Genomic DNA, 25494 nt, shown 5'->3' on the forward strand with positions numbered 1-25494 from the left:
GAGAAAAAACAAGTCAGACTTTAATCTCAGAATTCTGTCGATTTTTTTTTTTTTAAGAAAATAAAAGCCCTAATACTCTTCTGTAAAACCTCATCACACATTGTTGCTGGGAGACAACAAACCAAAATCTGGTTTAGGTTCTGTGTGTACATCCAAAACACTGATGTACAGTATTTCTTCCACTGCAAAACATGGGTATAAATATTTGAAATGAATGAACTTTCAGAGTGCGTTTGAGTTGATTGAACAGTCGTCATTAATGTGATCAGTATCAAGCGGGATGTTCCTGCTAAAACCTGGCTGATCGCAGTAAAGACGACTGTGCTAAATGGAACTCAGCCATCATTAATTGAATTACTTACACCCGCCCCTTTAACTACTGTCTGACGAAAGTCCTCTCAGACGCACAAGCACCACAACACACAAGGAAATGCTACAATAATCCACAAGATGTCCGAGTACTTACAACAGATTTAATGCAAAGAAAAAGGGGAAAAAGATGAATTTGTGTATAAAACCAAAACACTTTATTACAATTAGGCTGAAAAAACCCAATGAAAACACAACTACTTTACAAGTACAAATGTTTTTGTTGATATTTACATTTTTTTTTTCCTCCGACATCAATAAAAAAGACAAGTTATGAGAAAACACAAAATACTAAAGTACATGTTTACAGTTGGTTTGCTGCAATAAAAAACAAATGACTAAAGGAACGTGCATTACTCTCCATTCAGTATCTATAGACAACGAGGGAATTTGACATAAAAGGGACTAATCATGAAAACACTTATTCTAATGGACAGCTCGGGACTCACGAGCCTCAGCCTCGCATCTCTTGAATAATATTACACTGAATGCATGATGCGCGGGAGGGGGGTCGTGGTACTTTAAAGAAACATTCCACATATTATGAATCAAATAGACAACTTTGTTGTGTTGATTTAGCAAATTCCACCACAGAAATCTCACTCAGCGTGTGGGGCAGAGGTGCAGTGTGTCGACACGGTGAAACGTTTTCTGTTGAGTTCGGTCCCTCTGCCCTCAGCTGCTGTGAGATTCACACGAATGTGTCGTTACACGTGTACGAGAAGGAAACATTGAATTAAATTAAAGATTCGTTTAATTGTGTGGCTCTTCTTAGCCGCTCCCGCCGCTGGGTTTGGCAGGAGTTTTGGCTCGGATGCCTCCCTGGCGAGCTTGACCCTTGGTGGGCTGCTGCGCCGGGGACTCGGCAGCGGAGGGCGCCGTTTGCTGCTGGGCGGGGCTGTGGGGAGGAGGCGTCTGGATCTGTGGCGAGGCGGCTGTGGTCACAACCTGCTGCTGGATGATCTTCTGCTGGACCACCTGGGCTGCACCGGGGGGAATCATCTGCACCTGAGCGGGCGCCGATGTGGCCGCCTGCGTCAGAGTCACAGTCTGAGGCTGGATCTGAAAACAAACAACACAAATAAACACAACGCTTTCACACACAACAATCCCGCTTTGTCTTAGGGAACAACTCGAGGTTTAAGTGCTGAGCCAAACACAAGGTACCTTCAGGAACAATGTTGAGCCTAAAACCCTACCTGCTGAGGAGAAGACACAATTTGCTGGATATTGGCCACAGTTGATTGTTGCTGCACTATTTGTGGGAGCTTAGCCACCTGATAAGAGGAGTAAACAAGAAAACATCACACACAATCACAATTTCATTGCTTATCTGCAAATATTGACTCTGCTGCCGCTGATGGAATACCTGGATTTGTTGGGTTCCGGCAGATTTCTGAGCCTGGGTTAAGGATGCAGTGAAGAACTGGGTCTTAATGCCCGGCGTGAGTTGGGTAGTGGTAGCGTAGGTCACCTTCTGCTGCGGCTGCTGAGCCGCCTGTGCTGCCTGCACAGTCACCTGCTGGATGGGGAATCATTTAATTAAAGCTCACAAAACACAGACTAACGTTGAAATGACCAGCGACATTATTCAAATGGGATTGGTTTCAAGTTTCAAGGTTTTGCACAACAATAACAGAACATGTCATTTGTGAGACCACACAGTAGATACGCTATGTACAGGGGTATGTGCGGGAATCCTGAAGTTAAGACTTTTTCAAGACCGTCTCAAAAAAGACCTTAATCGCCACTTCAAGCTGCAATCAATGACACATATTTAACTTACAAAACAATTCAATCAATAGAGCACAACCATACAAAGGAATTCATAAGATGGAAAGCTCATCTGCTTTCTGCAACATATACAAAAAGCCTCCAGGTTTCAGGGATCTCCAACCAGGAGTCTACACACTTACCTTACTCATGTCTGACGATTCCGAAGTTTATTTTGTGTGATTTCGGATATTATTTCACGGCAGGAGGAGGAGCGCGTTCGCTGTCGCAAGCTGCGTCACGTCGCGTGTACACGCAGCCCCGAGCCGATCATGTCATCGCATCATTGTTTTTAACAAACGGGGGGAGGAAAATAAATACATTCATGCATACTTCTTGCACTCTAAATGTAATAGCTCATGAAATCGCGATTAACACTCCTTAATTCTAAAAAATGGATGAACTTTGAATAGTTTTTAAGACCCTGTGGACGCCCTGTATGTAAGATAAGATGTACCTTTAGTGCAGGCAAAAAGTCTCATGGACTGTTCTCACTCACGTTGCACGACCACATAACAGATACTTGTCTGATCGAGGAGCGCACGAGTCACATGATTGGAAAAAAACCAACCAAAACAGATGTGTGGTGCAGATCCAGTGTCTGTTGTGTTCACCTTCTGCTGGACAGTGGCCTGTCCTTGCTGCGCCTGACCCGCTTTCTGCTGGGCAGCGGCCGCGGCCTGCACCGCTGCTGCCTGCTGCTGCTTCTTCATCTGAAGCAGCTGCTGGACCTGCATCTGTGGGAAGGACGGCGTCAGCACCGGCCCACCTGACAAACGAGAGGGAGAAACCAATGACATACTGTGACACGAGTCCGATGCAATCAAAGAGATCCAACAAGACGCTGAACAAACCTGCTTTCTGGGGCTGACCTATGGCCACACTAATGCCTGCCACCGTGACTGGCAGAGTGGTGACACTGGCAGACGACACCACAGCTGGCACAGAGACCACAGGAGGCTTCGTGAGGGTGACTTGGGCTGTCTGTCCGGCCTGGGACTGAACCTGAGTGGGCACTCGTGTCTGTCACAGGACACGAGAAAGAAAGAGAAGGAGGACTTAGCTTGACAAATGACAATGCTTCTCATTTCCTGATACAACAACAGTAATGTCAGACTGACTTAAGTGCTTTGTCTAATCAAACGGAGAGGATTCGTGTTGAAACTTTACCCTCGTTCTGATTTCAAAAGCAACATTCACATCACAAAAACCCCCAGCAGCTTTGTTGATGTCATATATGTATGTGATGCTCACGCCTGGTGTCATAGACCTTTTTCACCGCAGATGTTTTGTTGACGTGAATTCATTTACAACTGAATACATGTTTCCTGTATTTTCTGGATGTGTTACAATAACGTGATCATCCTTAATATCATGCAGCCCCAGTGAGGACCTGTAACACATTACTTCCATAATTGCTTCTCAACATCAAAATGGTGTCTGTGTGTCTAATGGAATAACTGCACACACAAGTCTTACCAGTCTGGCCACCTGCACCGTGGTGCCAGTGAGCACCGCTCCCGGTCTGGTTGCTGCCACGGCGGCTAGCTGGGGAGTGGCTTGAGCCGCCTGCGCGGGCTGCACCTGTGCGCTCTGCTGAGTCCCTGCAGCCTGTTGACCCTGGGCTGCGGCTACTGCTGCAGCCACCTGCTGCTGCTGCTGCTGGAGCTGCAGTTTATGCTTTTGCATCTTCAACAACAGGACCACGCGAATAATCAGTTAAATACAAGTACATACATGTTAAGTTAACAACTAGAGCTGAAACAAATCGATTCATCGGTTCTAAGCTTATTTTTCATGATTAAAACAAGATTTCCGATTGTTTAAACCTTCTTAAATTTGATTTTTTTTTTATTTTATTTGATTATTAAGAAATCATTAAAAGTGAATCATTTTGGTTTGAGAACATCATCATTTCCAGGTCTGACGAACAACATCAACATTTTTTTAAGGTTTTCTGATATTTTATGGACCAATCGATAATGAAAATAATCGTTACTTGCAGCTCTAATTACAACACAGATTTCCAATATTGCATCTCAGTGACAGCTGCACTTATGGCAGCATATGTGAAGATGGTGGTGATGTACCTGAGGTTTGCTTACTGCTTTCATTTGTGGGGAAGCAGCCTGCTGCTGCTGCTGTTGTTGCTGCAAGTGTTGCTGTCGGAGCATCTGCAGGTGGGCGGGAGTGAGAGGCTTTCCCTGTGACAGCTGCATACCTGTGGCTGGGTGAAGGACAGGAGAGGCAAGTCAGTGCTGTGAAACAGTTCTGGCCCTTTCTCTTATTACTAATGAGGGAAGATCTCGTACCTGGTGTGACCTGAGTGACTAGTGGGCGAGTCTGGGACTGCACCGGGCTCAGGGTGGTAGAAACGACTGCAGAGGCCGTTACTGGGGTAACCGCTCGGACACCCTGGCCTGTAGCTATGGTGACCACTTCGGCAGGCGCAGCAGCAGCCGTGACGGTCCTCTGTTGGGCGTGGACCACCTGAGCTCCAGCAGCACTGGCAGGCTGGAACATCAACGAGAAGGCTCAGGCTACGACGCTGACTGCAGAGATCACTGTCTTCTATAGTGCGCGTGTGTGTGTGTGTGTGTTCTTAAAGGCAATTTGCATCATGAATTCTCTTTAGTCAGTGGGTAGCTGAGCTTAACCAGAGTGATTAATGAACATGACTCACAGACAGGGTGCCTGGTATGACTGGAGATGCCAGGCGTTTGTTGGCCTGGAAGGGACTTGGAGGAACGCCAGCCACAGTGTTCACAATCACATTTCCCCCTACAGTGGCTGCAACACACAAAAAGACACCAGTCAACTATTGGAATTCCAACAGCGCTGTATTGTCACATGAGCCATACTACGTACCAGCCTGGATGGTCGTGCCTACAGTGGCATTTTTAATAGCACCGGCCTATAAAACATGAAATGCACATGTAAGATTTGTATTACATCACCATATGTAAGAGAACAATGGTGGAAGATGATTTGATTCTCACCAGAATAGCTGCATTAGGAACAGCAGCGGCTCCGGTCACCGTAGCAGTCTGTGCGACCTGAGCCTGGGCCTGGCCTGCAGCAGCAGCCTGGGCTTGGCCGGGCACTGCCTGAGTCTGAGGAGTTCCAGTCTGCTGCTGCTGGGCCAACTGCTGAGCCTTCTGCTGCTCTGCAAGGGCCTGAAAATACAACAACAATTAATGGTAACATGTAAATAACACACTGATTACAACAGAGCACACAGCTCCTGATATACTCATGTATCGTTCCACTGACCCAAAGGAACAATAAGTTAACATTGATGTGCAGAGGGACGGTTTTTGAATTACAAATAATATTTTTTGCAAAAAACATTATACAGATTTTTTACAAAAACATTATACAGATTGAAGACAGAATACATAAAAAAATAATACAGTACAGGGCTGTTGCTGAATTAACTAGCATTTAGTGGCTTTCTTAAAGATGGTTAAGTAATTTCAGGTGGAAAAGGTAGAGATTTGTCGGAACAAATGGTATTTTACATAATTCATATCTTTAAATTAACACTTTACATTTACATTTCCCTTGTTTTTATACATTTTTCATCAGTGTGTGTAGGATTCGGAGGGCGATCTATTCTTTGTATTGACAGAACACAGTGCTTGAATGGAACAGCTGCAGGGACATGAATACAGGCTGTCACACCAAGTGAAGGCTTCAGCGGCAGATTTTTGTGATTAGCTGTGAAAACAGTCAATCCACACACAGAATGCTATCTGTGTTTGTTGGCGTTAGCATGCGGTTAATACACATACACATCTGCAGGCATTTGTTGGCACAAGGCTGACAGTTACCTTCTTCTCCTTTGCAATTCTTTCAGCACGTTGAGATGCAACCTGGATGGGTGGTAGGGGCTTGTCGTAGCTGATCCCACTGATGAAAAGAAAGATGTATGTTACACTTTCTTCTTTACTCTGGATTCAAATAAGGTTTGAATGAAAAGCAAAAGGAGCATTATTAAAACAAACCTTTCTGCCAAGACGGATGCATGCTTGGGATTCTTCTGGAACGGATTCATTCCGAGCCTGTAAATAATGTCAAATAAATGATTGCATTTGAGCTTAAATTCACAGATAATAACTAAATTAAATGTATATAGGATGCTTGGTTTCTATCAGTCCGGCTTTGGCACGTATACTGGTTGCTAAAAAAGACAAATGAGAAGAAATGATTACAGTGGTTTTATTGGTGGACTCCTCTTGCTGGCAATGATCTTCATGAGTTCAAAGCGACTGTTGTAGAGCTGCATGTGGTTGGCATTGTCATCCTGTGTGTAGATCTGATAGGTTCTTAGAGGACGACTGTTCTTGGACTGAAACAAAGAAAAGCACATAACAGAGACAAAAAAAACAAAACTGAGGACAGGAACTTAGAAATGGTTGTTAAAAAACAAAGAGCACAGAGATATGGTACCTTGTATATGCTCTTGGTTTTCTTCTTGGGGTTTGCCTCATACACCAACTGAAATAAGGTGCGGAAACTGTTTAGACCTAATAAAGTACAAGAAGAGGAAAAAACAGTTCCATAGAAAAAGTAGAAGGTCTCTTACCTTGCCCTCTTCTCTGGGAATAATGACATTCTCATAGCGGTTGCGGCACTGCTTTGGCGAGCGGTAGATGCGGCTGCAGGAGTTCACCACATCACTGACCAGATCCCAGTTAGGAGTGTGGGCGGGTGACACGATTGACAGGTTCAGTGGCAGATCCAGTAGCTGCTCCACAGCCTGTAGGAAGAATAAAAAATGGATAGCATCATTTATGGCAACCGTTTCCTGGGCATCTTCCCAAGGATGCAGATAATGTACACATTTTGTTTTTAAAAGTAAAAGTTCCTGACATGACTCCAACTAAAAAGTTTTGTTGGTTGTTTTGTTCATGTAAAATGCAGATAGATTTGGATTTATTCTTCTTCATGAACACTGGTGACGGTGCAGTAAAATACCTGAAGCAGAGCCCAGTCCTCACTGATGAGCCACTCAGGGTTGTCCTGGCCAGCCTCCATGGCCGGTTTAACAAGTGAAGGTAAGGGCTTGGCAAAAGGTGCCTGTTGTTTGAGGGAGAAGTTCTTTTTCTGGTCCTTGACCTCGCGGCGAACTTTCAGCATGCTGGCCTTTTCGAAAAGGGACCGTGGATGAGTGACCGTCTCCCCATGACCTTTCTTCTTCTTTCTGGCTGCTGCTGTGCAAGCACATTTGAGTCAGGACTGAGATGCCAAACACACATGCATGCATCTGTTCTTTAAAACGCTTTCCCCTTAAATACACACGACTTCATGACATGTGACAACAACTGATTGAGGTATCAGTTTTATGTAAAAATGCTGGTAGAATGTTAGTGTCATTCTCAATAGATCTTCTGTCAATTTTTGCCACACCTGATTTTAAAACGACGTTTCACTCATTTGTTAACTTTGGCACCGAAGTGAACACATACCCTGACACCGTGTGAACCAGGGCATATTAATGTAATTACAGCAACTGCGGCACCCAATGACCAATCTCCTCTCACCTGATGGGTCCATCTTGAGTCTCTTGTGTTCCTTGCGGACGTAGATAGGAGGCAGTTTGGACTCTGGCATGGGTGAGGTGTCATACATCAGCATCATTACAGAGTCAATGTAAATGTCATTGTCGTCCTGTGGTGGTGTCGGGGGAGTCCAGAGCTGTGTAGGAAAATCACGAGGTGGACAGTTATCCAGAAGACAAAGAGACATTATAGAATAGAAACATTCTGGACAGTCTGTGTTTCTTCAGTAACGTCACAATTGTTATTAAAGTGTCTTACCGGCATGATTTCTGTATGACCATCATCTGCATCAAATACATACTCCTGTTGAAACGCAGAGAAAATGTTCACGTCAACAACACTGTGCGCCACAGTCCACGCACTAACTGTTTGATTTGCAGAGATCACAAAATCCACCCACCATGTTGTAGGCATCCTCTCTGGTGTAGGTGAAAAGATCATCTCCCTCCATCAACTGCCGCTCCTCTTCCTCCTCCCTAAGCTTCTGCAGCTGCTGCAGCTCCCAGCCTTTCTTAGAGCACTCCAACCGCTCCTGAGGAGAACAAACACAAAACATGAAGTCAATTGTCTAAAAAAACAAACAAACACCAACATAGTAGAGCTGAAATAAATAGTCGATTACAGTTGCAGTTACCTTAAGAGCAGTTTCATCATCACTGATGTGGAGATACTCCAGGTAATGGAGGGCATACCTCTCGATTGGTGTGAGCTGTTCAATGATAAGTAGATACAGAACAAGAAAGAAAGAAAATGCATTATAATTTGAAATAATGTATCACTTGAAATAAAAATAAAAAGATTAAGCCTACCTGTTCCATGACTGCATTTAACTCTTCAATCTGAGCAGGCTCCTCTTTAGTTTGGCTCTCTGTTTCCTGACTATCCTCTGCTAATTCTTTGCCCGCTAACGTCTCCTCCTCCTTCTGCTGTTGCTGCTCCTTGTCCTCTGGCAAAGCATCCAGGTTTATGCTGTGGAGAGCCTGGATGTAGGGTCGAGCCACTCTGGGGGAAATGGCCTCAGAGGCTGATGGCTCTTGGTGAAGAACCACAAACTCTTCCACTTTCTCCCCTGATCCTGCCTCCACCTCAAACAGATCCTGGATTGTCCGCTATAGAAACACAACATCAGGACAGTCAATTTATGAAAACGCACTGATAGGTGTTGACTCCAAATGTGCGTGAAAACATCTGTAGTTTTGCAGCTTATAGTGTAGCTTTAACTAATTGTCATCAAGACTAATGGACAATCATACTTGTGTGAGGAAGGCCAAGGTGTAGTCCATGCCCTGGGCAGCAACCTCTCTGATCAAGTCCTTGGTGCCATTCTTCAGCAACTTCTCTTCGATGGAGTTTCCACTCTCCAACCTCCAAAAGACAAGAACAAACCATAAGTAACACCCAAGTCTTTCAGTGTCACTGTTCAAGGAAGTAACAGTTCTGTTTATTGCTACTAAACCACTACATTAAACCACATTTTTCCCCATTAATAATATTACCTGTATATATGTATGTCCTTGGAACGGCCTATTTTGTCACACCACTCCTGGGTGCGGGCGTCCATGCTGGGATTGAGGTCTGTGTCATAGAAGATGATGGTATCGGCATCAAACACAGTCCCGACTGCAGAGCAGCAGCGGTTAGTCAGGATGCTGCAGAAAACCTGCCTGTTCTTGTTAAACTTCTTCATATTCTCCTGCGGGGGGGATATGAATAGAATGAGAAGAAATTTATTTCATGTATTTTCTCAAACGTTCACCTTGATAACTGGGTAAATCAACACCAGCTCAATATAACAGTTCACGCTTCATAAGCTCACTTCTTTTAAGGTAAGGTCGTTGTTATACATGTGGCAAAGCCACCTTTAAAAAGGTGGTGATTTTACCTGTCGTTCATTAGGAGTAAAGCTTTCATCAAGCCGCACATATGTGAGCTGTCTGTAATCTAGGAAGGCCTCCAGGATGTCAAGCATCTTCACCATCTGTGTTAGGATGAGGACACGGCGGCTCTCTGACCGAAGCTTCTGCAGCAGAATGGCAAGTGCTTCCAGTTTACCTTTAGAAAAGAATAGTATCCAGTTACTAGTCATGGTATATTCAACTAATTATTTTAACTTTTAGTAACACATTTGTTTCCTACAGAAAGAATCTAAAACTGAACATTAGTGCAGGTGACGGCTGTATATGGAAAGTCAAAGTTAAATTAACAACATAGAGGAATAAGTCTTTAAGACAAAAGGATTCAAGTATTAAAGTGGTACTTCATATGGTTTACATTTGATTTACATTGATGAAGTACAATATAGATATTTATACATATTTACTTATTATGTTTTGAGAAATGAGTGGTTGGCCAACCTGAGTCCATTTGCATTAGCTGCAGATCAGGAAAATGGAAGAGACGTTGGGGTGTCAAGTGATGGATGTCAGCACTGTGGGGTGCAGAGGCGGCTTGTAACCGACGCTGAAGGGACTTCTGCCCAAGGCTGTAGGAAACCGGGGGATTGGCTGCATACAGGTGAGGAGGTTGTGCTACAGCTGGAGGCACCACACAAACCAGCCTAAAAGAGGACAGTGGTGGTTAGCACTGATGGGTAAATGGACGTAAACATATATCTTTTTTTAACCATTTTAAAATGGAGTATTGGTATATAGGGAGCTTCAACACTAAGATGAAATACCTTTTGATTAGGCTGTTGGCCGCCTCCAAGCGATCCTCCACAGAGAGCAGAGTGGACTGCAGTGTCGAGGTGGTAGCCACACAGGTTCTCTGAGCCCTGAGGCAGCTCTCTCTGCCCACCCACCTCCAGCCTCCTGACATCAACGAATGGTGACCAGGCTCTGAGCTCAAAGTGCATGCCTGGAGCAGGTCTGAGCCGTACAATACTCTGCGACTACAGCGTCGCTCATTTGCTTCAAACAGACGACTCAAGCGCTCCTTTAACTGCTGAGTCTTTTCTTCTGAGGAAACCTGGATAGAGGGAGGTCATATTTATATTATGTGAAGCTGTAATTTTTTTTAACATGATTTGAAAATAATGTACTTACGTGAGAACCAGCGTGAGCTGCAGTTGTGACCTTGTTGGGGGCAGAATTTGCATTTGTTGTCCCCCCCAATGCTGAAAAAAGAAAAACAAACTGTTATTGTGATTGCCAGATTTAAAACTGCTGCTCAGTAACAAAGTAGCATTCTATGTCCCATAAAAATGCATTAATTGTGAGCATTATATCAACACACTGGTGCTGGATGATGATGAGGCTGCAAGACCAATTCAGTGACAGTTAATCAGATACAAATTATAGAATATTTGCCATGTGAATGGGTCACCTTGTTGTGCTGTTGTCATTGCAGCATGAGGTGCGCCAGGTGATGATGAAGCATTGGAAGCAGGAATAGCTTGTGGTATTGTTTGCATCACCATGGATCCCTGGGGCCTAATGATCTGCTGACCTGGAGCCGATACAATCTGCAAGATGTTTCCTAAATCCACGACACAGACAAACCAATATAAAAGACACACTCTCAAAACCAAACACTTCTAACAATGGTATTTAAGATCCGATTAGTATTACAAATAAAATAAAAAAAACTACTAGCACAAACATTAAACTTCAGATAAAATATTTATTGCCATTTGGAATTTATTGAAAGGGATACCACAAACACAGAGAAAAAAGAGAGAAAGAAAGACATGTAACAAAGTTCCCTTGTGCCAAAAATAAATCCAGGTGTGTTTTTTTTTGTTATTTGCAAGTATATAATTACTATAGGCTTTGACTAGCTATAGGCGACGACAACAATTATGATGCTTGGAAAACATGCAGACAAATCTAATACATTAAGTTTGTAAAAAATTATACAGCCTACGTGGAAAACCATGAAAATACCTAAAGGAACGCATGAAGAGGAGATGTTGAGAAAGTGTGACAATGGGATGTACTTTACCGAGTGTACCTTGGAGCTGCAAAGGCTGTCCAGTGGTGAGCTGGCGAAGCTGGCTGGGCGACAAAGTGAACTTGTTTCCCTGAAACTGCAAAGTCACGGGCGTCTCTGGCTGGGAGATGCGATTCTGACTGCCGGTTATGTTAGCCAGCTGAGCTATCTTCACCACATCGCCACCTTTTATGAAAAGGAAGAACAGACACTGCATCACAGGTAGCATATAAAAGTTTACTAAATTTAGTCACATGTGACCGTTATAAAACAATATTCTTTGCATCAGTTAGTTAAAGGGTGAAAAAAGACAAGACATGCAGAACTGGGTGGATTAATCAGTGGAACGAGCAGAGCCGCCCTCCACAACAGAACCATAACAGCTCCTAATTTACAAACCCTGGAGGGGAAAGAAAATGGATATAAGGGCAGTCCTCAGGTGAGACAGAGAGCCTGAAACACACAATTCTGAATGAATTTTTTTTAGCTGAAATTAAATAATCAACCTTGGATTTCTCAGGCCTCAAATTTACATTGTAATCAGTAGATAAGTAACCTAATGTGGGATGTTCAAAAATATGAAACTGCCAGTGAGCCTCCCAGTACAATTACCTGTAATATGACAGGACAAAACGTTGGATTGTACATATACTGTATGTACAATAACAACTCCGCCAATTAGCAATAAGAGAAAAGTATTCTATACGTTTTTTAAATGAAAATACATCATGCTATGTAAATGCACTGGCAGTAAGATTTAAGGGGGACAGTCTTGTCATCATTGAACATCCCTTTGAAGTATGGTAGACTTGTGGGCAAGAGATAATGTGTGTATAAACACAAACTGATGTGCACCATCTATAACCAATTTTCCCAGAGACCCATGTGACTAAACTTGTATTTAAAATTCAATATTCACATGTTTTTAGCAAACTTCCTGCAAAACCATGACGTTGGATCAACAAAAAATGTTAATTTGTAAAACCATTCTCTCGTTTTATACGTTAAAATAATAAATCTGTGTGTTGTTACTGAAAAGGTTTCTCTGTTCACAGTTGAGGGAGAAAAGGTTGGAGTTCTGGGAACAACTCCACATGCTTTGCAGTGATGCTCAACATCAGCGAAATCATAACACAAGAGAAAAAACACTAAGCTTTGGGATTTCATCCTGCAGCTGGGCTGATGCAAAAGACAAAAGAAAATTAGTATACTGGGAGAAAATGATTAAAAGAAGGGGAAGGGAATCATAATTAAGTTAAACAGTGTTGTGTACGTGTAACATAAGCAGGTTGTCCATAGTGTACATGCAGGTTTTGAGAAAGAAACCGAGGAGTGGCGAGGCTTTGGAGATGCTGCGGACATGTTCTAAATAAAATGTATGTCACATTTTTTCCATGACTTCTAAAACTACTGATAGATGGCATCTCTGTCATGACAAATAATGATGCACTATGGTGCTGCTAACAATTTCTAGGGAGTACAATCAGAACACATGTCAGCAGGGTCCCAAGTTAATGCCTCAGAGGTGGAGGGGGAATGCTGAGAGGGAGGGGAGGCCACTTACTAGGCAACCGTGCCTGGGCCTGGGATGTAAGAACCAGCCTCTGGGATAGTAAGCTTGGCTGGATGGCATGGCTGGGGGCTAGAGCTGGCCTGGGAACCTGTGCTAATCCAGGCTGGCTGATGGGAGCCATGGATCCCACAACTGTGCCAGCTAAGGTCTGGCCCAAAGCCACAGGGGCAGCCCCCAACACATGCTGTCCAACACCACTGTTCCCAGATGAGGCTACACTGGAGGCGGCAGTGTTGCTGCTGCTGCTGCTGACAGGAGGGGTGGTCTGGGCTCTCTGAGAAGCCGTTCCAACCGCTGTGAAGTACAAGGCAATGGGGTATGGGACTACAAGTTAGGGATAACCCGATGTATGATAAAATCACTAGTGTGAACAAACGTTTTATCTCTGTATTCACTCAGCAGTGGTGGGCAACACAGCAAGCAGGGCCTGGGCTGTTATTGATTACTGAAGCATTGAGGCACTCTAAATGTGGTGACTGGCAGCAGGAATAAATGTCTTTATCCCTAAATTAACACTAAATAGACAAGTATTTCTTCTGATTTATCTCTTGTAATACGTACAAGGTAGTTGGAGTTCATCTGTGACAATTGCTTTTTCCTTACATACTTTTCCATCATTTTAGTAATGAATGAGCAGTTTCGCAGGTTCTAGGTGTGTACTAACTCAAGACCACATGGGGCATGGGAAGCCTTAGCTGCCTTGCATTTAGAATCTACAGGCTGTGCTGTCCTCTCTGGCCCACCACTGCTGCATGACCAACTAAACTTCTCAATAAAGACATATGTAACCACTCCATTAAATTTGTTGGCTTAAGACCAAACCTTTAAATTTACAAAACTGCAGTAACAGTGTACCTGTTTTTTTGCAGTTTTGTACAGGTTTCTGAGACTTTCTACAAACACAATACGTTATATAACAGAATAGGCAGTGTGAACACATTTCAGGTACATAAAAATCCAAGCCAGTTTAGAGAAGCAAGCTAAAAGCACTAACAAAATTGGTATTTGGGTTTGTTATGACACCATCTGGAAGCCTTGAACCACTGTAAAAACAAGCCTTTCTGTTCTTTACTGAGCTCTGACTCTGAAATGGTCTTACCATGAGAAGTGGTGGTAGTAGTTGCATTAGTGACAGGAGATTTGCCTCTGCTCTGGGCTGACTGGCTGGTGGTGGAGACCGAGGTACTAGTAGTAACAGAGGAATTTGTTACACTTGGAATGGCCGCCGTACGACCTTCGGGCTTTGTCCCGTACTGTACTGGCTGGAATAATCTGATAACAAAAAACATTATGCGGTGTAAATTTTAGAATTTCAATATTATAATATCAAGTTCACATTTAAGAGCAATTTGAAAATGTCAAAGGATCTTCACATCACTAAGTCATGTTGGATGTACTTGAATATTGTAGTGCTGACCTCATAGGTTTTATTGGGCATTGCTTAGGACGTGCTGGTGGATCTGGACCAGTGTATATCTCCTCTATGAGCTGCTGAGTGACCTTCAGTTTGGGCACCACCTCCTCCGTCTGATACCTCGTCAGTGTGTTCTCATTATTAATCAGATTAAATATGGACATGTTTGCAGTCTAAGATTGTGAAAGACAAAAGACAAAAGGCTGTTATCAACACTGATTATGAATAACAAAACAATACATCCACCAAGCAAAGTACAATCAGGGCTGGATTTACAAATCACACAGGAAAATCAAAGTGTTGAACAGTTTCATGATCAATTATTGGATCATCTAAAAGCTCTATACATTCTCTACTTATTTATTATCATAAAATCAAATAGAGGCAATAACATCTTAACATTTCAGCACCAACCAAATCCATCTTATGTACATTTACATATTACTCACATATATTTTTAATGAAAACTTCATGTGCAATGTAAACATCAGAAATGCAAACCATCATTGAATACCTCAGTGGCGTTTTTCTGAAGAGCTCCGAGCACCAGAGATGGGACATTGTACTGCAGAGCGGAGCAGAAATAGGAGCTGCTGCTTTCTCTGGGTGCCACCAGCTGAGGGTGGTTACACACTCGCTGCAACTGCATCAAGACCTGAAGAACACTCACAAAATGGCCAGTCTTCAGTGCTTCCTGAGCTCTATGGAAAAAAAACCCAAGACATAATTATGAAAATGAGTTGAAGGAAAACAAAAACGCTTTGCAAGAATAACCTTACTTTGAAAACACAGTGCAAATATGCACGCAGAGCTCATATCTTACCCTGGTTGGGTGAGGATATCCTCGTAAAGATACTTCTGTCTGTTAGAGAGACGGCACTTGAGGATGTGCTCATACTTCTTGGGCAGCTGTTTTTCCACGTCCCTTTTGGAGCGTCTCAAAATGAAAGGCTGGATCACCTGCAGCAGAGTGTGAAAGGATTTTATATCTTCTGTGCATTCAGGGACGGTGGGTGGCCTACTTTTTCCTCATTTTAATGTGTTGCAAACCCACCCTGTGCAGGCGGATGACCAGTTTGTGGCAGTAGTCCTGGTTCTGGTCTGTGCCTGCCTTAACAGGGAAGTCAGCATATGGCCGGGTGATTCCTGGCAAAAGAAAGTGGATCATAGTCCACAGCTCCTTTAGAGTATTCTGTAGAGGAGTGTTGATGAGAAGAATCCTCTGCTCACTGAAAGATGAATAGAAATATCTCAGTTACCAAGTCAGATGAAGCCTCTTGACAGAATTTTCAGGACAAAATTCCTCACATGAAAATCAGAGAAATATGTTGCCTATTGCTTCCATATACACACAAATATAAATCCCTCTTAAAAACTCTTAGCACTGTGACCATTTGATTCACTTAACAGATTATTCCTAGTAGTAAACCAATGTAATATTTTTCACCCAGCTCACCTTCTGAGAGCAAAAACTGTTTCCCAGTGTTTCTCAGTCATGTTTTTTATGAGCTGCACCTCATCCAAGACCAAGTGCTTCCACCTCCTCTTAAGGAAATGGCTCTGGTCTTTCATCAGCAGTTTGTAGGATGTCACACATACGTGGAAACTGTTGGCTTCACCCCACCACTGTAGAGTAGAAAATATGATTTTTTTAAAGGCCTCATATAACGACAATATCACAATGTGTGTTGTTTAAATAGAGCAAAAAACTACCATTCTCTTAGATCTGCGCTCCCTCTTGTTGCCAAGGTACAGGAGGATCTTTAGTCCAGGGCACCAGCGCTTGAACTCCACCTCCCAATTTAGCAACTTGCATGTCCTCACAACAACAAGGTGGGGTCCCCAGATTCCTGTAGACAAAGGTATATTTATTGACATATAAAAGCATATATGGTCAATGTTTAAATTGGGCCCATCTTTGTACAGAGACATACCCTCTTGACCAGCTAAGTGAGCCATGTAGGCTACCGTCTGTACAGTCTTGCCAAGTCCAGTCTCATCTGCCAGAATGCCATTGAGGTGTTTCTTGTGAAGGTTTACCAGCCAGTCGACACCAATTTGCTGATACTCTCGCAGTGCTCCATGCAGTAGAAAAGGAGCTGAGCTGCGGGACTGAAGATTTAAAAACTCAGTTAAAACCACGATTAAAAAAGATTTTTCTTCTTCAAAGATGTGTTTGTATGTATCTTACTGAAGAAGTGGTCCTGAAGCTGCCCTTGGGCAGGATGAGTTCTGTTGCAGCAGCCACTTCAGCTATGTCTCTGGCAGGCTTCCCACTGGTGTCACAGGAACTAGCTTTGTCAACACCGCGGTATTGGTCCACGCTTAGCAGCGAGTCAATCCTCACTGCTTCAGGGGGACTCCGCAAAGGACTCTCCACTGCTGAAAAACAAAAAGATCAGATATTTAGGCCACTAGCTGAACAACTTTGAGGATTTTTATTTTTTTTAAAGACAAGGCAGAAGGCACCTTCAGTCTCTTGCATGCCATCATCATCACTATGATGACTCGGCTGAGGCCACTGAAAGCCATCAACATAAGCACCGGCATACTGCTTCATCAAAGCATCAAGAGGCATCTCGGCTAAAACGGCAAACAGAAAAGAGCTGGAGTGAGTGATACAAACACAAAGACATGTCATTCTGGTGCTTAAACTCAGTGGGATAGGTTTTTATAATTTATATGAATAAAACATTTTGTTGTAGAAGGATATGTGTGCCAGTTCACAATTACGAACAACGGTGCAGCACATCAAGTTTATTATTAACAAGCATCTACATATAGTAAAACTGCACACTTCCCTCTATCTTACTGAGAATCAGTGCCTGCAGTCTACTGTAATATAATGCCAGGAAGAAAATCTGTCCACCACAATTCTGCCTTTCCTTATATGAATAAATAGAAAGCAGAATCTACCATTTCTTGCAAGGTCAACCAATTCTGATTTGTGGTCCGTTTCCCCTTCCATTGCCTCCTGTTCCTCTATGGTGCTCTCTTCATCGCAGCCTAAAAGAAAACACTTTTTAAATGACCCGTCACAAATAATCCATAAAAGCTCTGTGGAAACATTTTAACCATCCCACCTTAATATTATACTTTATTTTCAATATGTAATTCAATGTCACATACCGTCTACACCAAACAAGGACAAACTTGATTTTCTCTTTCTGTTTGAAGTGACCACCTCCTACGGAAAATAATAATAAAAAAATATATTTAAGGATACAGCTAAGATGCATTGAGGTTATTTTAAGTTAATCAGTGAAACACTTACCTCTTTAATGGTGGCTGTTGACTGACTGGGTACTGTAAAACAAGTAATTGAAGTTTAATACCAAAACAAATCAAAAAGTAAGTACAGGGTAGATCTGCAGAATTCAGCTTTGCACTTTGCACTTTCTTATGTTTGGTAGTGGCTCAGGAGGACTTACCTTTGGCTAAGGCTTTTTGTAAGCTGAGTGCTTTGAGCCTCTTTTCATAAATTTCAAACTGGAGTTTTATTTCCACAACCTGACCATAAAAAAATGTTATATTAATAAATAAGTAAAAAAAGATTTACTTTACTTTAATTAAAGACTCAGGAAACTTAAATAATAAAAAATATACATAAAAATACCTGCTCAATGTTTGACCAAAAAAATTCCACCTCTCTGGCAATTGTGCTGGCAATGTGCCGAAGATGTATTTCCCTTTCTTTCTTTGACCTCTCTTCATTTTTCTTCTGCTCTTGATGATGACGGGCACATGTGCGAACAAGCTGCAGCAAAAACACATTAGAGGGTTTGACTTTTAACAAACAAAGAAAAAAAACACTTAATTATTTCTCATCGCCCATACCTTCTTAGCAGCAGCCTCTTTCCATCTTCTCTCCTGGGCAAAGTCAGCTGCCATCCACTGCATCTCCTCCAGGAGATAGTCCCAGTGGGACTTTGGACGCGAGGCTTCCACAAGCTTGGGGAGTCTACTGGCTGACCACTGGCCCTCCTTCCTCAGCTCAGAGATACGCTGATGAACTTGACTCTCCTGAAGAATATTGTTAGAAACAGGGCGATTAATCCAAATAAAAACACTTCCAGTAGCAACACAGGCAGTTGGGAAAAAAGAAAGAAAGAAGGAAGGAACTCACGAGTTTGGCTTGTTCAACTTGCTTTTCCTGAGAACCCTCCTGTGAGGACTGCAAAGGTGGAAAGCCACTGGTTTTAACAGTGGTAATACCATTGGTGCCTGTTAGTTTGGACTGGGTGCTTGGGTTGATGTTAGAGGCAAGAGGACGGAGAGGAGTTGCAGTATGGGGGGTTGTAACACAGTTGGTAGTAGAGAGGGGAGCAGGTGGAATAGACGTCATGGATATTGAGTTGGTCATAATCCTCTGAACTGGCTGGTTGGACTCTGCACCTGGGCGAGCAAGTGCCACCGTCTAGCGAAGAGAAGAAAAACACTGTATTATCCCCATTTAATAGTTAAGATTTTTTTTAATACCTATATGAATGTATGTTTTACTGACTGCTTGTCCTGTCTGTAGAATGGCCTGTGGTTGTTGCTGCTGGGGTTGCAGCTGAAGATGAAGACCTGGCTGCATCTGCTGCTGCAGTTGGGCCTGGAGCTGTGCATGTGGGTTTACTGTAGCCAGGACAGGACCACTTGCCTGGATCTTCACCTGTGGCTGAAGCTGGCCACAAGCTTGAGTCGTATTCTCCACCAACTGAGCCTGCTGAGAGAGTGTCATGGGCAGCCCTGCCATAGGGAGGCCAACTTGGGGCAACCTGCTGGGCAGCTGGGGTGGAGGGGTGTGCAGGCTGGCTGCATTCTGCACTGGAGGTCCTTTGGAAGGATCGTACTGCGGTTGAGTCTGCTTCTGTCCTGCAATCTGGACCACTGGAGGAGTAGGCGGCATCCCGCCTGTACAAATTGTAACCAAATTAAAGCACACACAAAAGAGTGGCACAGAAAACAACAAAAAGAAAACACTAAGGGTCCAGTCGTTAATTTGTCATCGGAAGTCTCTCCTAGAATAGTTTTAAATATTACTGAATGTTTGTTAGGTTTCCCTTAATATATATTTGAGAGACCCCTTAACATCCTTTGATGTTAGATGGGCTTAGGTAGAAAATAAAATAAAAAAACTTTTACATTTTAGGACTGTTTGAACTTTAGCTATTAGAGCTCCTTGGAATCTTGGCTTAATGAAGGAGATGTACTGTATGAATCAACACTAGTATACTACATTCTGATGATCAGAGCAGAAACTAATGAAACTCATACAGCAAAATGATTACAGAAGAAATGAAATCAATATGAGAATCTACATGTCTCTCAAATAAAATACTACTTTGAATAATGCAAAACAAAAACATTTTTTCTCAAATGTTGAGAGAAAATATGGGTAAAAACATTCAAATTTATACATGCAATAAGAGGGGTTTGTAGAGAGGAAAAAAGAAATGTTAAAAGGGAATATGAAAAACGGACTTCTGAGAGTAAAGAGACAGAGAGAAGAAAGGAGAACTAAAAAATTACAGAGCAGGCACTCACAAAAACACCATATGTTCGGCATGCATGAAACAATGTCATTCTGGTGATAACCAAGGCATCTGGATGCCTCACATAGCAACGGAGCACAGAAATGAGCAAAAGGACATACATGGGTCTTGCAGACAGCAGGCATGAGCGGAGCTGTGCAAGCTAAAGCAGCGCCTGCCTTACCTCCCTGCACGTCACACCACCTGGCCTAGACGCCATCAACACCTGGCCCTGACACACCCACATCACCACAAACGCAAAAACCTGTGCTGTGAACACAAATCCTCCATGATTTCCCTCCTACGACTGAGGGAAAGAAGCCAAGTCAGAACGAAATGCCATGAGTAACATGGAAGAAAACCAACAAAATGTGAAGATGAGATAAGACAATCTTGAAGATGTATCGTATGAATTGAAGATGAATGATTTTGAATCCTTGTTGATGATGTGTAGACGGGGAAAGAACTATGAAGGAAGGATGATGGCAAACCAAAAGGAACCATGAGATGCAAATTCATAAAATGGGAAAAAATAAAGCAAACCCCATTGGAAAGGGAATTTATTCACACAGGGTTCCCACTTTCTGTGATCCATCTCCAAATTTGATGAAAATCCATCAGCACGGGAAGGTCTGTCCAAATAAAGACGACTAACAGGAAAAAACTTCAGAAGAGATGGAAAACGACGGGTGATCAATAGTTAAAACAAAAAAGAAAAACAAGACATGGCATCATTCCATTGAATGGCTACTCTTCTTCAGACTTGAATTGTCCTCTTCCCCATTTATCCTGACAGAGAGCTGGTGCTGGTACAGCTAAGCCTGAACGTGATGTGGACTACTGAGAAATCCAGCAGATGAAAGAAGATTTTTTTGTTGATGTTGCTCTGAGGTTTTTTTTTTTAAATTGAAGATGAATGTTGAGATTCACTTTTTCTTTTTTAAATCTTCCTAGTTTAAGGAAGGTGATACGTCCAGCCGCATCGAAGAGAGCAAAGAACGGCCTGGTAGTAGCACTCCTACCTTGCGCAGTTGGCATAAGCTGCTGGAGTGGAACGCCAGGTGATCCTAAAGGAGCTACACCAGGATGCTGGAAAATCAGCCCATGGCGACCAACGTCAATCCGGGACCTCTTAGCCTGATCTGGGATTCAAAACACACAATACCCTCATAACGCAAAAAAAGCACTCGGCAGAAAGCAATGACCTTCTGACGACCTTACAGGCCACCTCTCCATCCTCCGGTTAAGACTTCAACACAGAGCGCTAGTAGAAGATGCCAAAAATCTAAAAGCAGAAGCAATTAGAGGGGAAAAAAGAAAACAAACAGAAAACAAAGCAAACGGGGAGGAAACAAAGCAACATAGGAGAGAAAATTGTTTAGAATCCTTGCCCTACCTGCTTGCACCATTGCCTGTTGCCTCTTAAAGGCATCCATATCTCCAGGGTTTGTGATAGTGCCAGGAGCCCCTTGATGTCCCTGTAAAAACAGGCTCTCAAAGAGTTATTGAGAGATTTGCTCAAGATTTTAGGAAAATAGATGTGAATCATTTAATTATTATAAATGTTACAAGTGTCGCCTCTATCACCTGAAACTGCTGCTGGACAGAAAAAGCTGCAGAAACATTGGGGGGAAGCTGTGTTGCTATGGCAACTGGTGTTACTGCTTGGCCATCCTTTCCTGTAACAACCTTCACCTGAAAAAGATGAGCATTGTTAGTTAAACCTACAATTCTCTGATTGTAAAATTCCGACTGGATCCTACACTATGCGCACGCCAGTGCAATACCTCATCATTAATGACCTCAGACTGTTCTTCTTCTTCCTCTTCATCTTCAATGTCCAAGTCATTCTGTCTCAAGTAAGTATACAAGGGAACACATGGCTTCTTCTTAAAAGCCAAATAGTCCATCATGTTCCCTTGGAGGTGCTGCAGAAAGAAAAGCTCAATCAGATATTCTTTGAACACTTCCTTTAAACTCTCCATCTTCTTATTGTGGTGCTCCAAGCACTGTTTTCTCAGCTGGGCAATCTCTGGTGTGGAAGGAGAAATTTCCTCTAACTTCCTGGGAGCGTGTTTTTTCACAGTGCCTACTGCAATGCTGGTGAGTGCAAGAGGGTTGCTGGACATCCCTTGAGATGGACTGGTCAAGGAAGGGCTAGACGGTGGATTGGAGGAGGGTATAGTGAAAGTTGCAGTGGTGGTGGTTCCTACTCCACCTACCACACCCTGTTGCGTCTTCTCAAATATCATAGGCCGTGCCAGTTGTCCTTGAATGATACTGCTGATTTGCGGAGGTAGGTTGGAAGTGGTGATGTGGCCAGGGCTGCCCAGAGTGGGGAGTGTGGCACCAGTGGCCACTGGACTTTGAGGCCCAAGGTGGTGAATGGTGCCTCCAGTCTGTGAGTGGGGCTGAGAGAGTCGACGTTCCCTCACAGAGCCTGGTGCTCCAGCAGAGGCCAGCTGTACCTGGCCAGGTGTGGCTGGGGCAATCTGGGTCAGTCCCGTTCCCTCTTGGTAAACAAAGTGGCCACTTGCCGAGGGACTGCTTAAACTGATTTGTCGCACTAACATACCAGCTTCAACAAATCGTGTTGGACTCTGTCCACACACACCCAGTGTTGCAGTAGGTGCTCCTGCCCTTGTAACACCTTGCAGGGGAACTGGACTATGCTGGGTGGGACTTTGGGGCTGCATTGGTTGGGGAACAGGTGAGGTGACCTGGATGTAGGAGGACGGGGCATGCTCAAACCTCCACTGAGGTGTAGTATGCTGGAAGCCGGGGGATGCTGGGTTCTGGATAGGGAGTGGGGTTAGGGTGATTTGCTGGTTACCAGTCACCATCTGGCCAACATTTTGTAAAGTGATGTTCACATTCTGGCCAGTGACTGGGCTACGACTCATGATTATCTGATAATTGGGTGATTGGGGGGCTGAGGGGCTGGCAGATGAGGAAAATGTTGTCACAGGTGACTGAGGGTGGTTAACTGTAGCTTGCTGTTGCGTTGCTGCCATGTTTGGCTGCTGCTGCTGCTGTTCCTCTGCTTCAGACCCACTGACAGACTTGGATCTCTGGAGGTGTCGTTGCATATTGTGTGATCCACTTCCATGGTGCATTGCGTGACACTGTTGAGATGTCTAAACACAATATTCTGTAAAGAGAGAGAGCGAGAGAGAGGCAGACAAATGAGAAATGAGTAGGGCTGAACAAAATATAAACACAATTTTCCCACATATCACTATTGCAATTTGCATTAAAACCTTTTAGGATCAAACTTCAGTTCAATATTTACAGTTATACATTTTCAAAGCATTACTACATAAGATACCATGAAAATATTGACTACTATACTCTAATGCAAGGACGAGAGAATATATGCACCGTGTCTAACATTTATGTAATGCATTTTTTTTTTACAGAATATAAAATAACACAATATTGAACAATGAAATTGCAGGCTTTGTTATCTGCTGAATGTGTTCATTCGAACTGCAATTTGATTCAGATCTAGCAATAAGTGGTTCATATTAATTAATATGAAAATTGGTTGGAAGGCTTTTGCCTCGGAAACACTAACAAGGTGTTAAAAACAAAAAAAAATAGATCCATCCTGATACCAGATCTGAAACACCACTATAAAATTGGGCTTAGGTGATATACATGAGATTACTGCTATCATTCCCTTGAGTTCTCCGAGCAAAATAAGTCTTGTTGATGCCAGAGCTCAGAACTGAAATAACCACTTGTTACAACCAAGGTGTGGAGACAACCATCAACTCAACACGTTTAACTAGAGTAGACTATAATTTAATGAATTTATTTCAATTAATGCTTTAATGTGACTAGGTTTCTGTTTAACTTCTACTGTTCTCCTTGGGCTTCAATAATTGGTGCAGCACTGCAGCCCATCCCTCCTTGCAGAGACTAAAAAGACAGCAGCAAGCAGCAAAGAGTTTTGTTTTGTTAAAGGCTTTGTTAGTCTTCTCAGATGAATGGGACTGATTCGATTTTGCAGCGTCAGACATAGAACAAACTACAGCAAACTTTCATAAATGTGAATTCAACTCAAGGTGGCAGGCAGATTTATGTTTAGGTGCACTTATGACCCAATGGTTAAGTCACATTTAAAATGTTAAAATTGCAAAATTCTTTTAAACAATTTATTTGTCATATGAATACAATGTTTTTTAAAAACGAAAAAAATAAAATACCATAAATCAGGTTTGGTGAATCAAAACAAAAAAATGTATTAAATCAGATATTTTTTCTTTTTAGGACGCATCGCACCCAGCCCTACAAACCATGAAGCAGATAGGCAACAGCAGCAGAAACCACAGTTTATGAGGTGTCCTGACTACCGAGTACCTAATAAAGTTGCCGGTGAGTACAGATTGAGGAGCTGCTTTGCAGGTACACTTGACAGCTGGTGCATTTACATTCAAATATGTTTATACACAACACTGAAATTAATGGTAATAAAGAAAACAGATGTCACCTTTAAGCCCAGGACATTAGTATTTACAGCTATACGAATGCATAGTATAGACAATTTAATGTAACATAACTATAATTCAATATTTCGACGAGTAACTTTAAACTAACACAATAATCAGCGGCATTGCAGATACAAAATATCCTGGAAATAATAGGTTTAATTGCCTCTACCGCCGATACACAGCTTCACCATAAACAACAATGTATATACTGCTAATTTGAACAGCTACTGTAGACTACTTATAGTGAAAGGACAATATTAGGTTTACGCTTTGCTGCTGTTAATGAGTCCGCAGACAAATTGTCCTACAACATAACAGTACTTTCTCAGTAAACACTTCGATTCTCAATTTATGTTAAGACGTTAATGAACTACCCACTACGAACGCATCTGTGAGGCGGACCGTGAGATACGGTTTGCTAGCCAACAGCATTACAATATATGCACATGCATTACTGTCACAATACTTTACTGGGTTTACAGCTGACTAGAACACACACTGAAGGTGTTACAATAATACAGTTCACATCTGCACAAACCCAGTATACGCTATTTTATTAATTACGAGTCGTGATACGGTACTCGTGCTAGCTCATGCTAATGATGTTAGCTAACTACTGCTAAAAGGCCAGCTGCCAATCAATAAATACATTTTATCACCTTAACGATGTTACTTACAGGGGAAGGGGCTTCTGTAGTAGTGTCATAGATCTTAAGTCATATTTACAATAAGTCACATGCTGTAACAAATGTTATTACACGACAAAATAAAATATAGATATTGCTAGCGGCTAGTCAATGTTTTGGAGCTAATTTCATTCAGCAACATGGCGTCCGCAGCAACCTTTAGCGTAACC

General features: G+C 42.7%; 1 protein-coding gene across 9 annotated transcripts; it reads right to left on the minus strand.

The window, feature by feature from the left end:
* Positions 1–453: 453 nt before the first annotated feature.
* On the minus strand, positions 454–25493 carry ep400 (E1A binding protein p400). 9 transcript variants are annotated; one of them, XM_044025561.1, is made up of 53 exons: positions 25316–25493; positions 21930–23293; positions 21730–21837; positions 21539–21620; positions 19128–19522; positions 18750–19040; positions 18461–18646; positions 18240–18380; positions 18055–18133; positions 17898–17929; positions 17753–17810; positions 17540–17629; positions 17093–17206; positions 16815–17002; positions 16558–16735; positions 16337–16473; positions 16080–16249; positions 15678–15852; positions 15447–15583; positions 15138–15324; positions 14627–14796; positions 14309–14481; positions 13201–13503; positions 11649–11822; positions 11031–11183; positions 10751–10821; positions 10384–10673; positions 10061–10263; positions 9589–9758; positions 9203–9399; positions 8960–9071; positions 8516–8815; positions 8341–8415; positions 8107–8238; positions 7965–8009; positions 7689–7842; positions 7123–7355; positions 6731–6904; positions 6595–6642; positions 6357–6493; positions 6150–6206; positions 5976–6054; positions 5142–5318; positions 5011–5056; positions 4826–4932; positions 4455–4656; positions 4233–4369; positions 3622–3831; positions 2997–3165; positions 2757–2911; positions 1739–1891; positions 1569–1646; positions 454–1431 (listed from the first exon to the last, which is right to left on the minus strand). In XM_044025561.1, exons 2-53 carry the CDS (start codon positions 23256–23258, stop codon positions 1141–1143), a joined length of 9252 nt encoding a protein of 3083 aa, XP_043881496.1. In that variant the 5' UTR covers positions 23259–23293; positions 25316–25493; the 3' UTR covers positions 454–1140. The 9 variants fall into 9 exon arrangements, with proteins under 9 accessions (XP_043881496.1, XP_043881494.1, XP_043881498.1 ...); XM_044025559.1 differs by having other exon boundaries at positions 7123–7358; XM_044025563.1 differs by having other exon boundaries at positions 7123–7358; positions 11658–11822; positions 16815–17005.
* Between the last annotated feature and the right edge of the window lies 1 nt (position 25494).

The sequence above is a fragment of the Solea senegalensis genome, linkage group LG5 (assembly GCF_019176455.1).
Source record: "Solea senegalensis isolate Sse05_10M linkage group LG5, IFAPA_SoseM_1, whole genome shotgun sequence".
NCBI classification, from domain to species: domain Eukaryota; kingdom Metazoa; phylum Chordata; class Actinopteri; order Pleuronectiformes; family Soleidae; genus Solea; species Solea senegalensis.

Coding starts and splice junctions, on each gene's coding strand:
- ep400 (XM_044025557.1), bottom strand. CDS start 23,258: ATGCACCATGGAAGTGGATCACACAATATGCAACGACACCTCCAGAGA. Junction 15,584..15,677: donor TGGTCATCCGCCTGCACAGG/GTGGGTTTGCAA, acceptor ACTCTGCTGCAG/GTGATCCAGCCTTTCATTTT. Junction 15,325..15,446: donor GATATCCTCACCCAACCAGG/GTAAGATATGAG, acceptor TTTTTTCCATAG/AGCTCAGGAAGCACTGAAGA.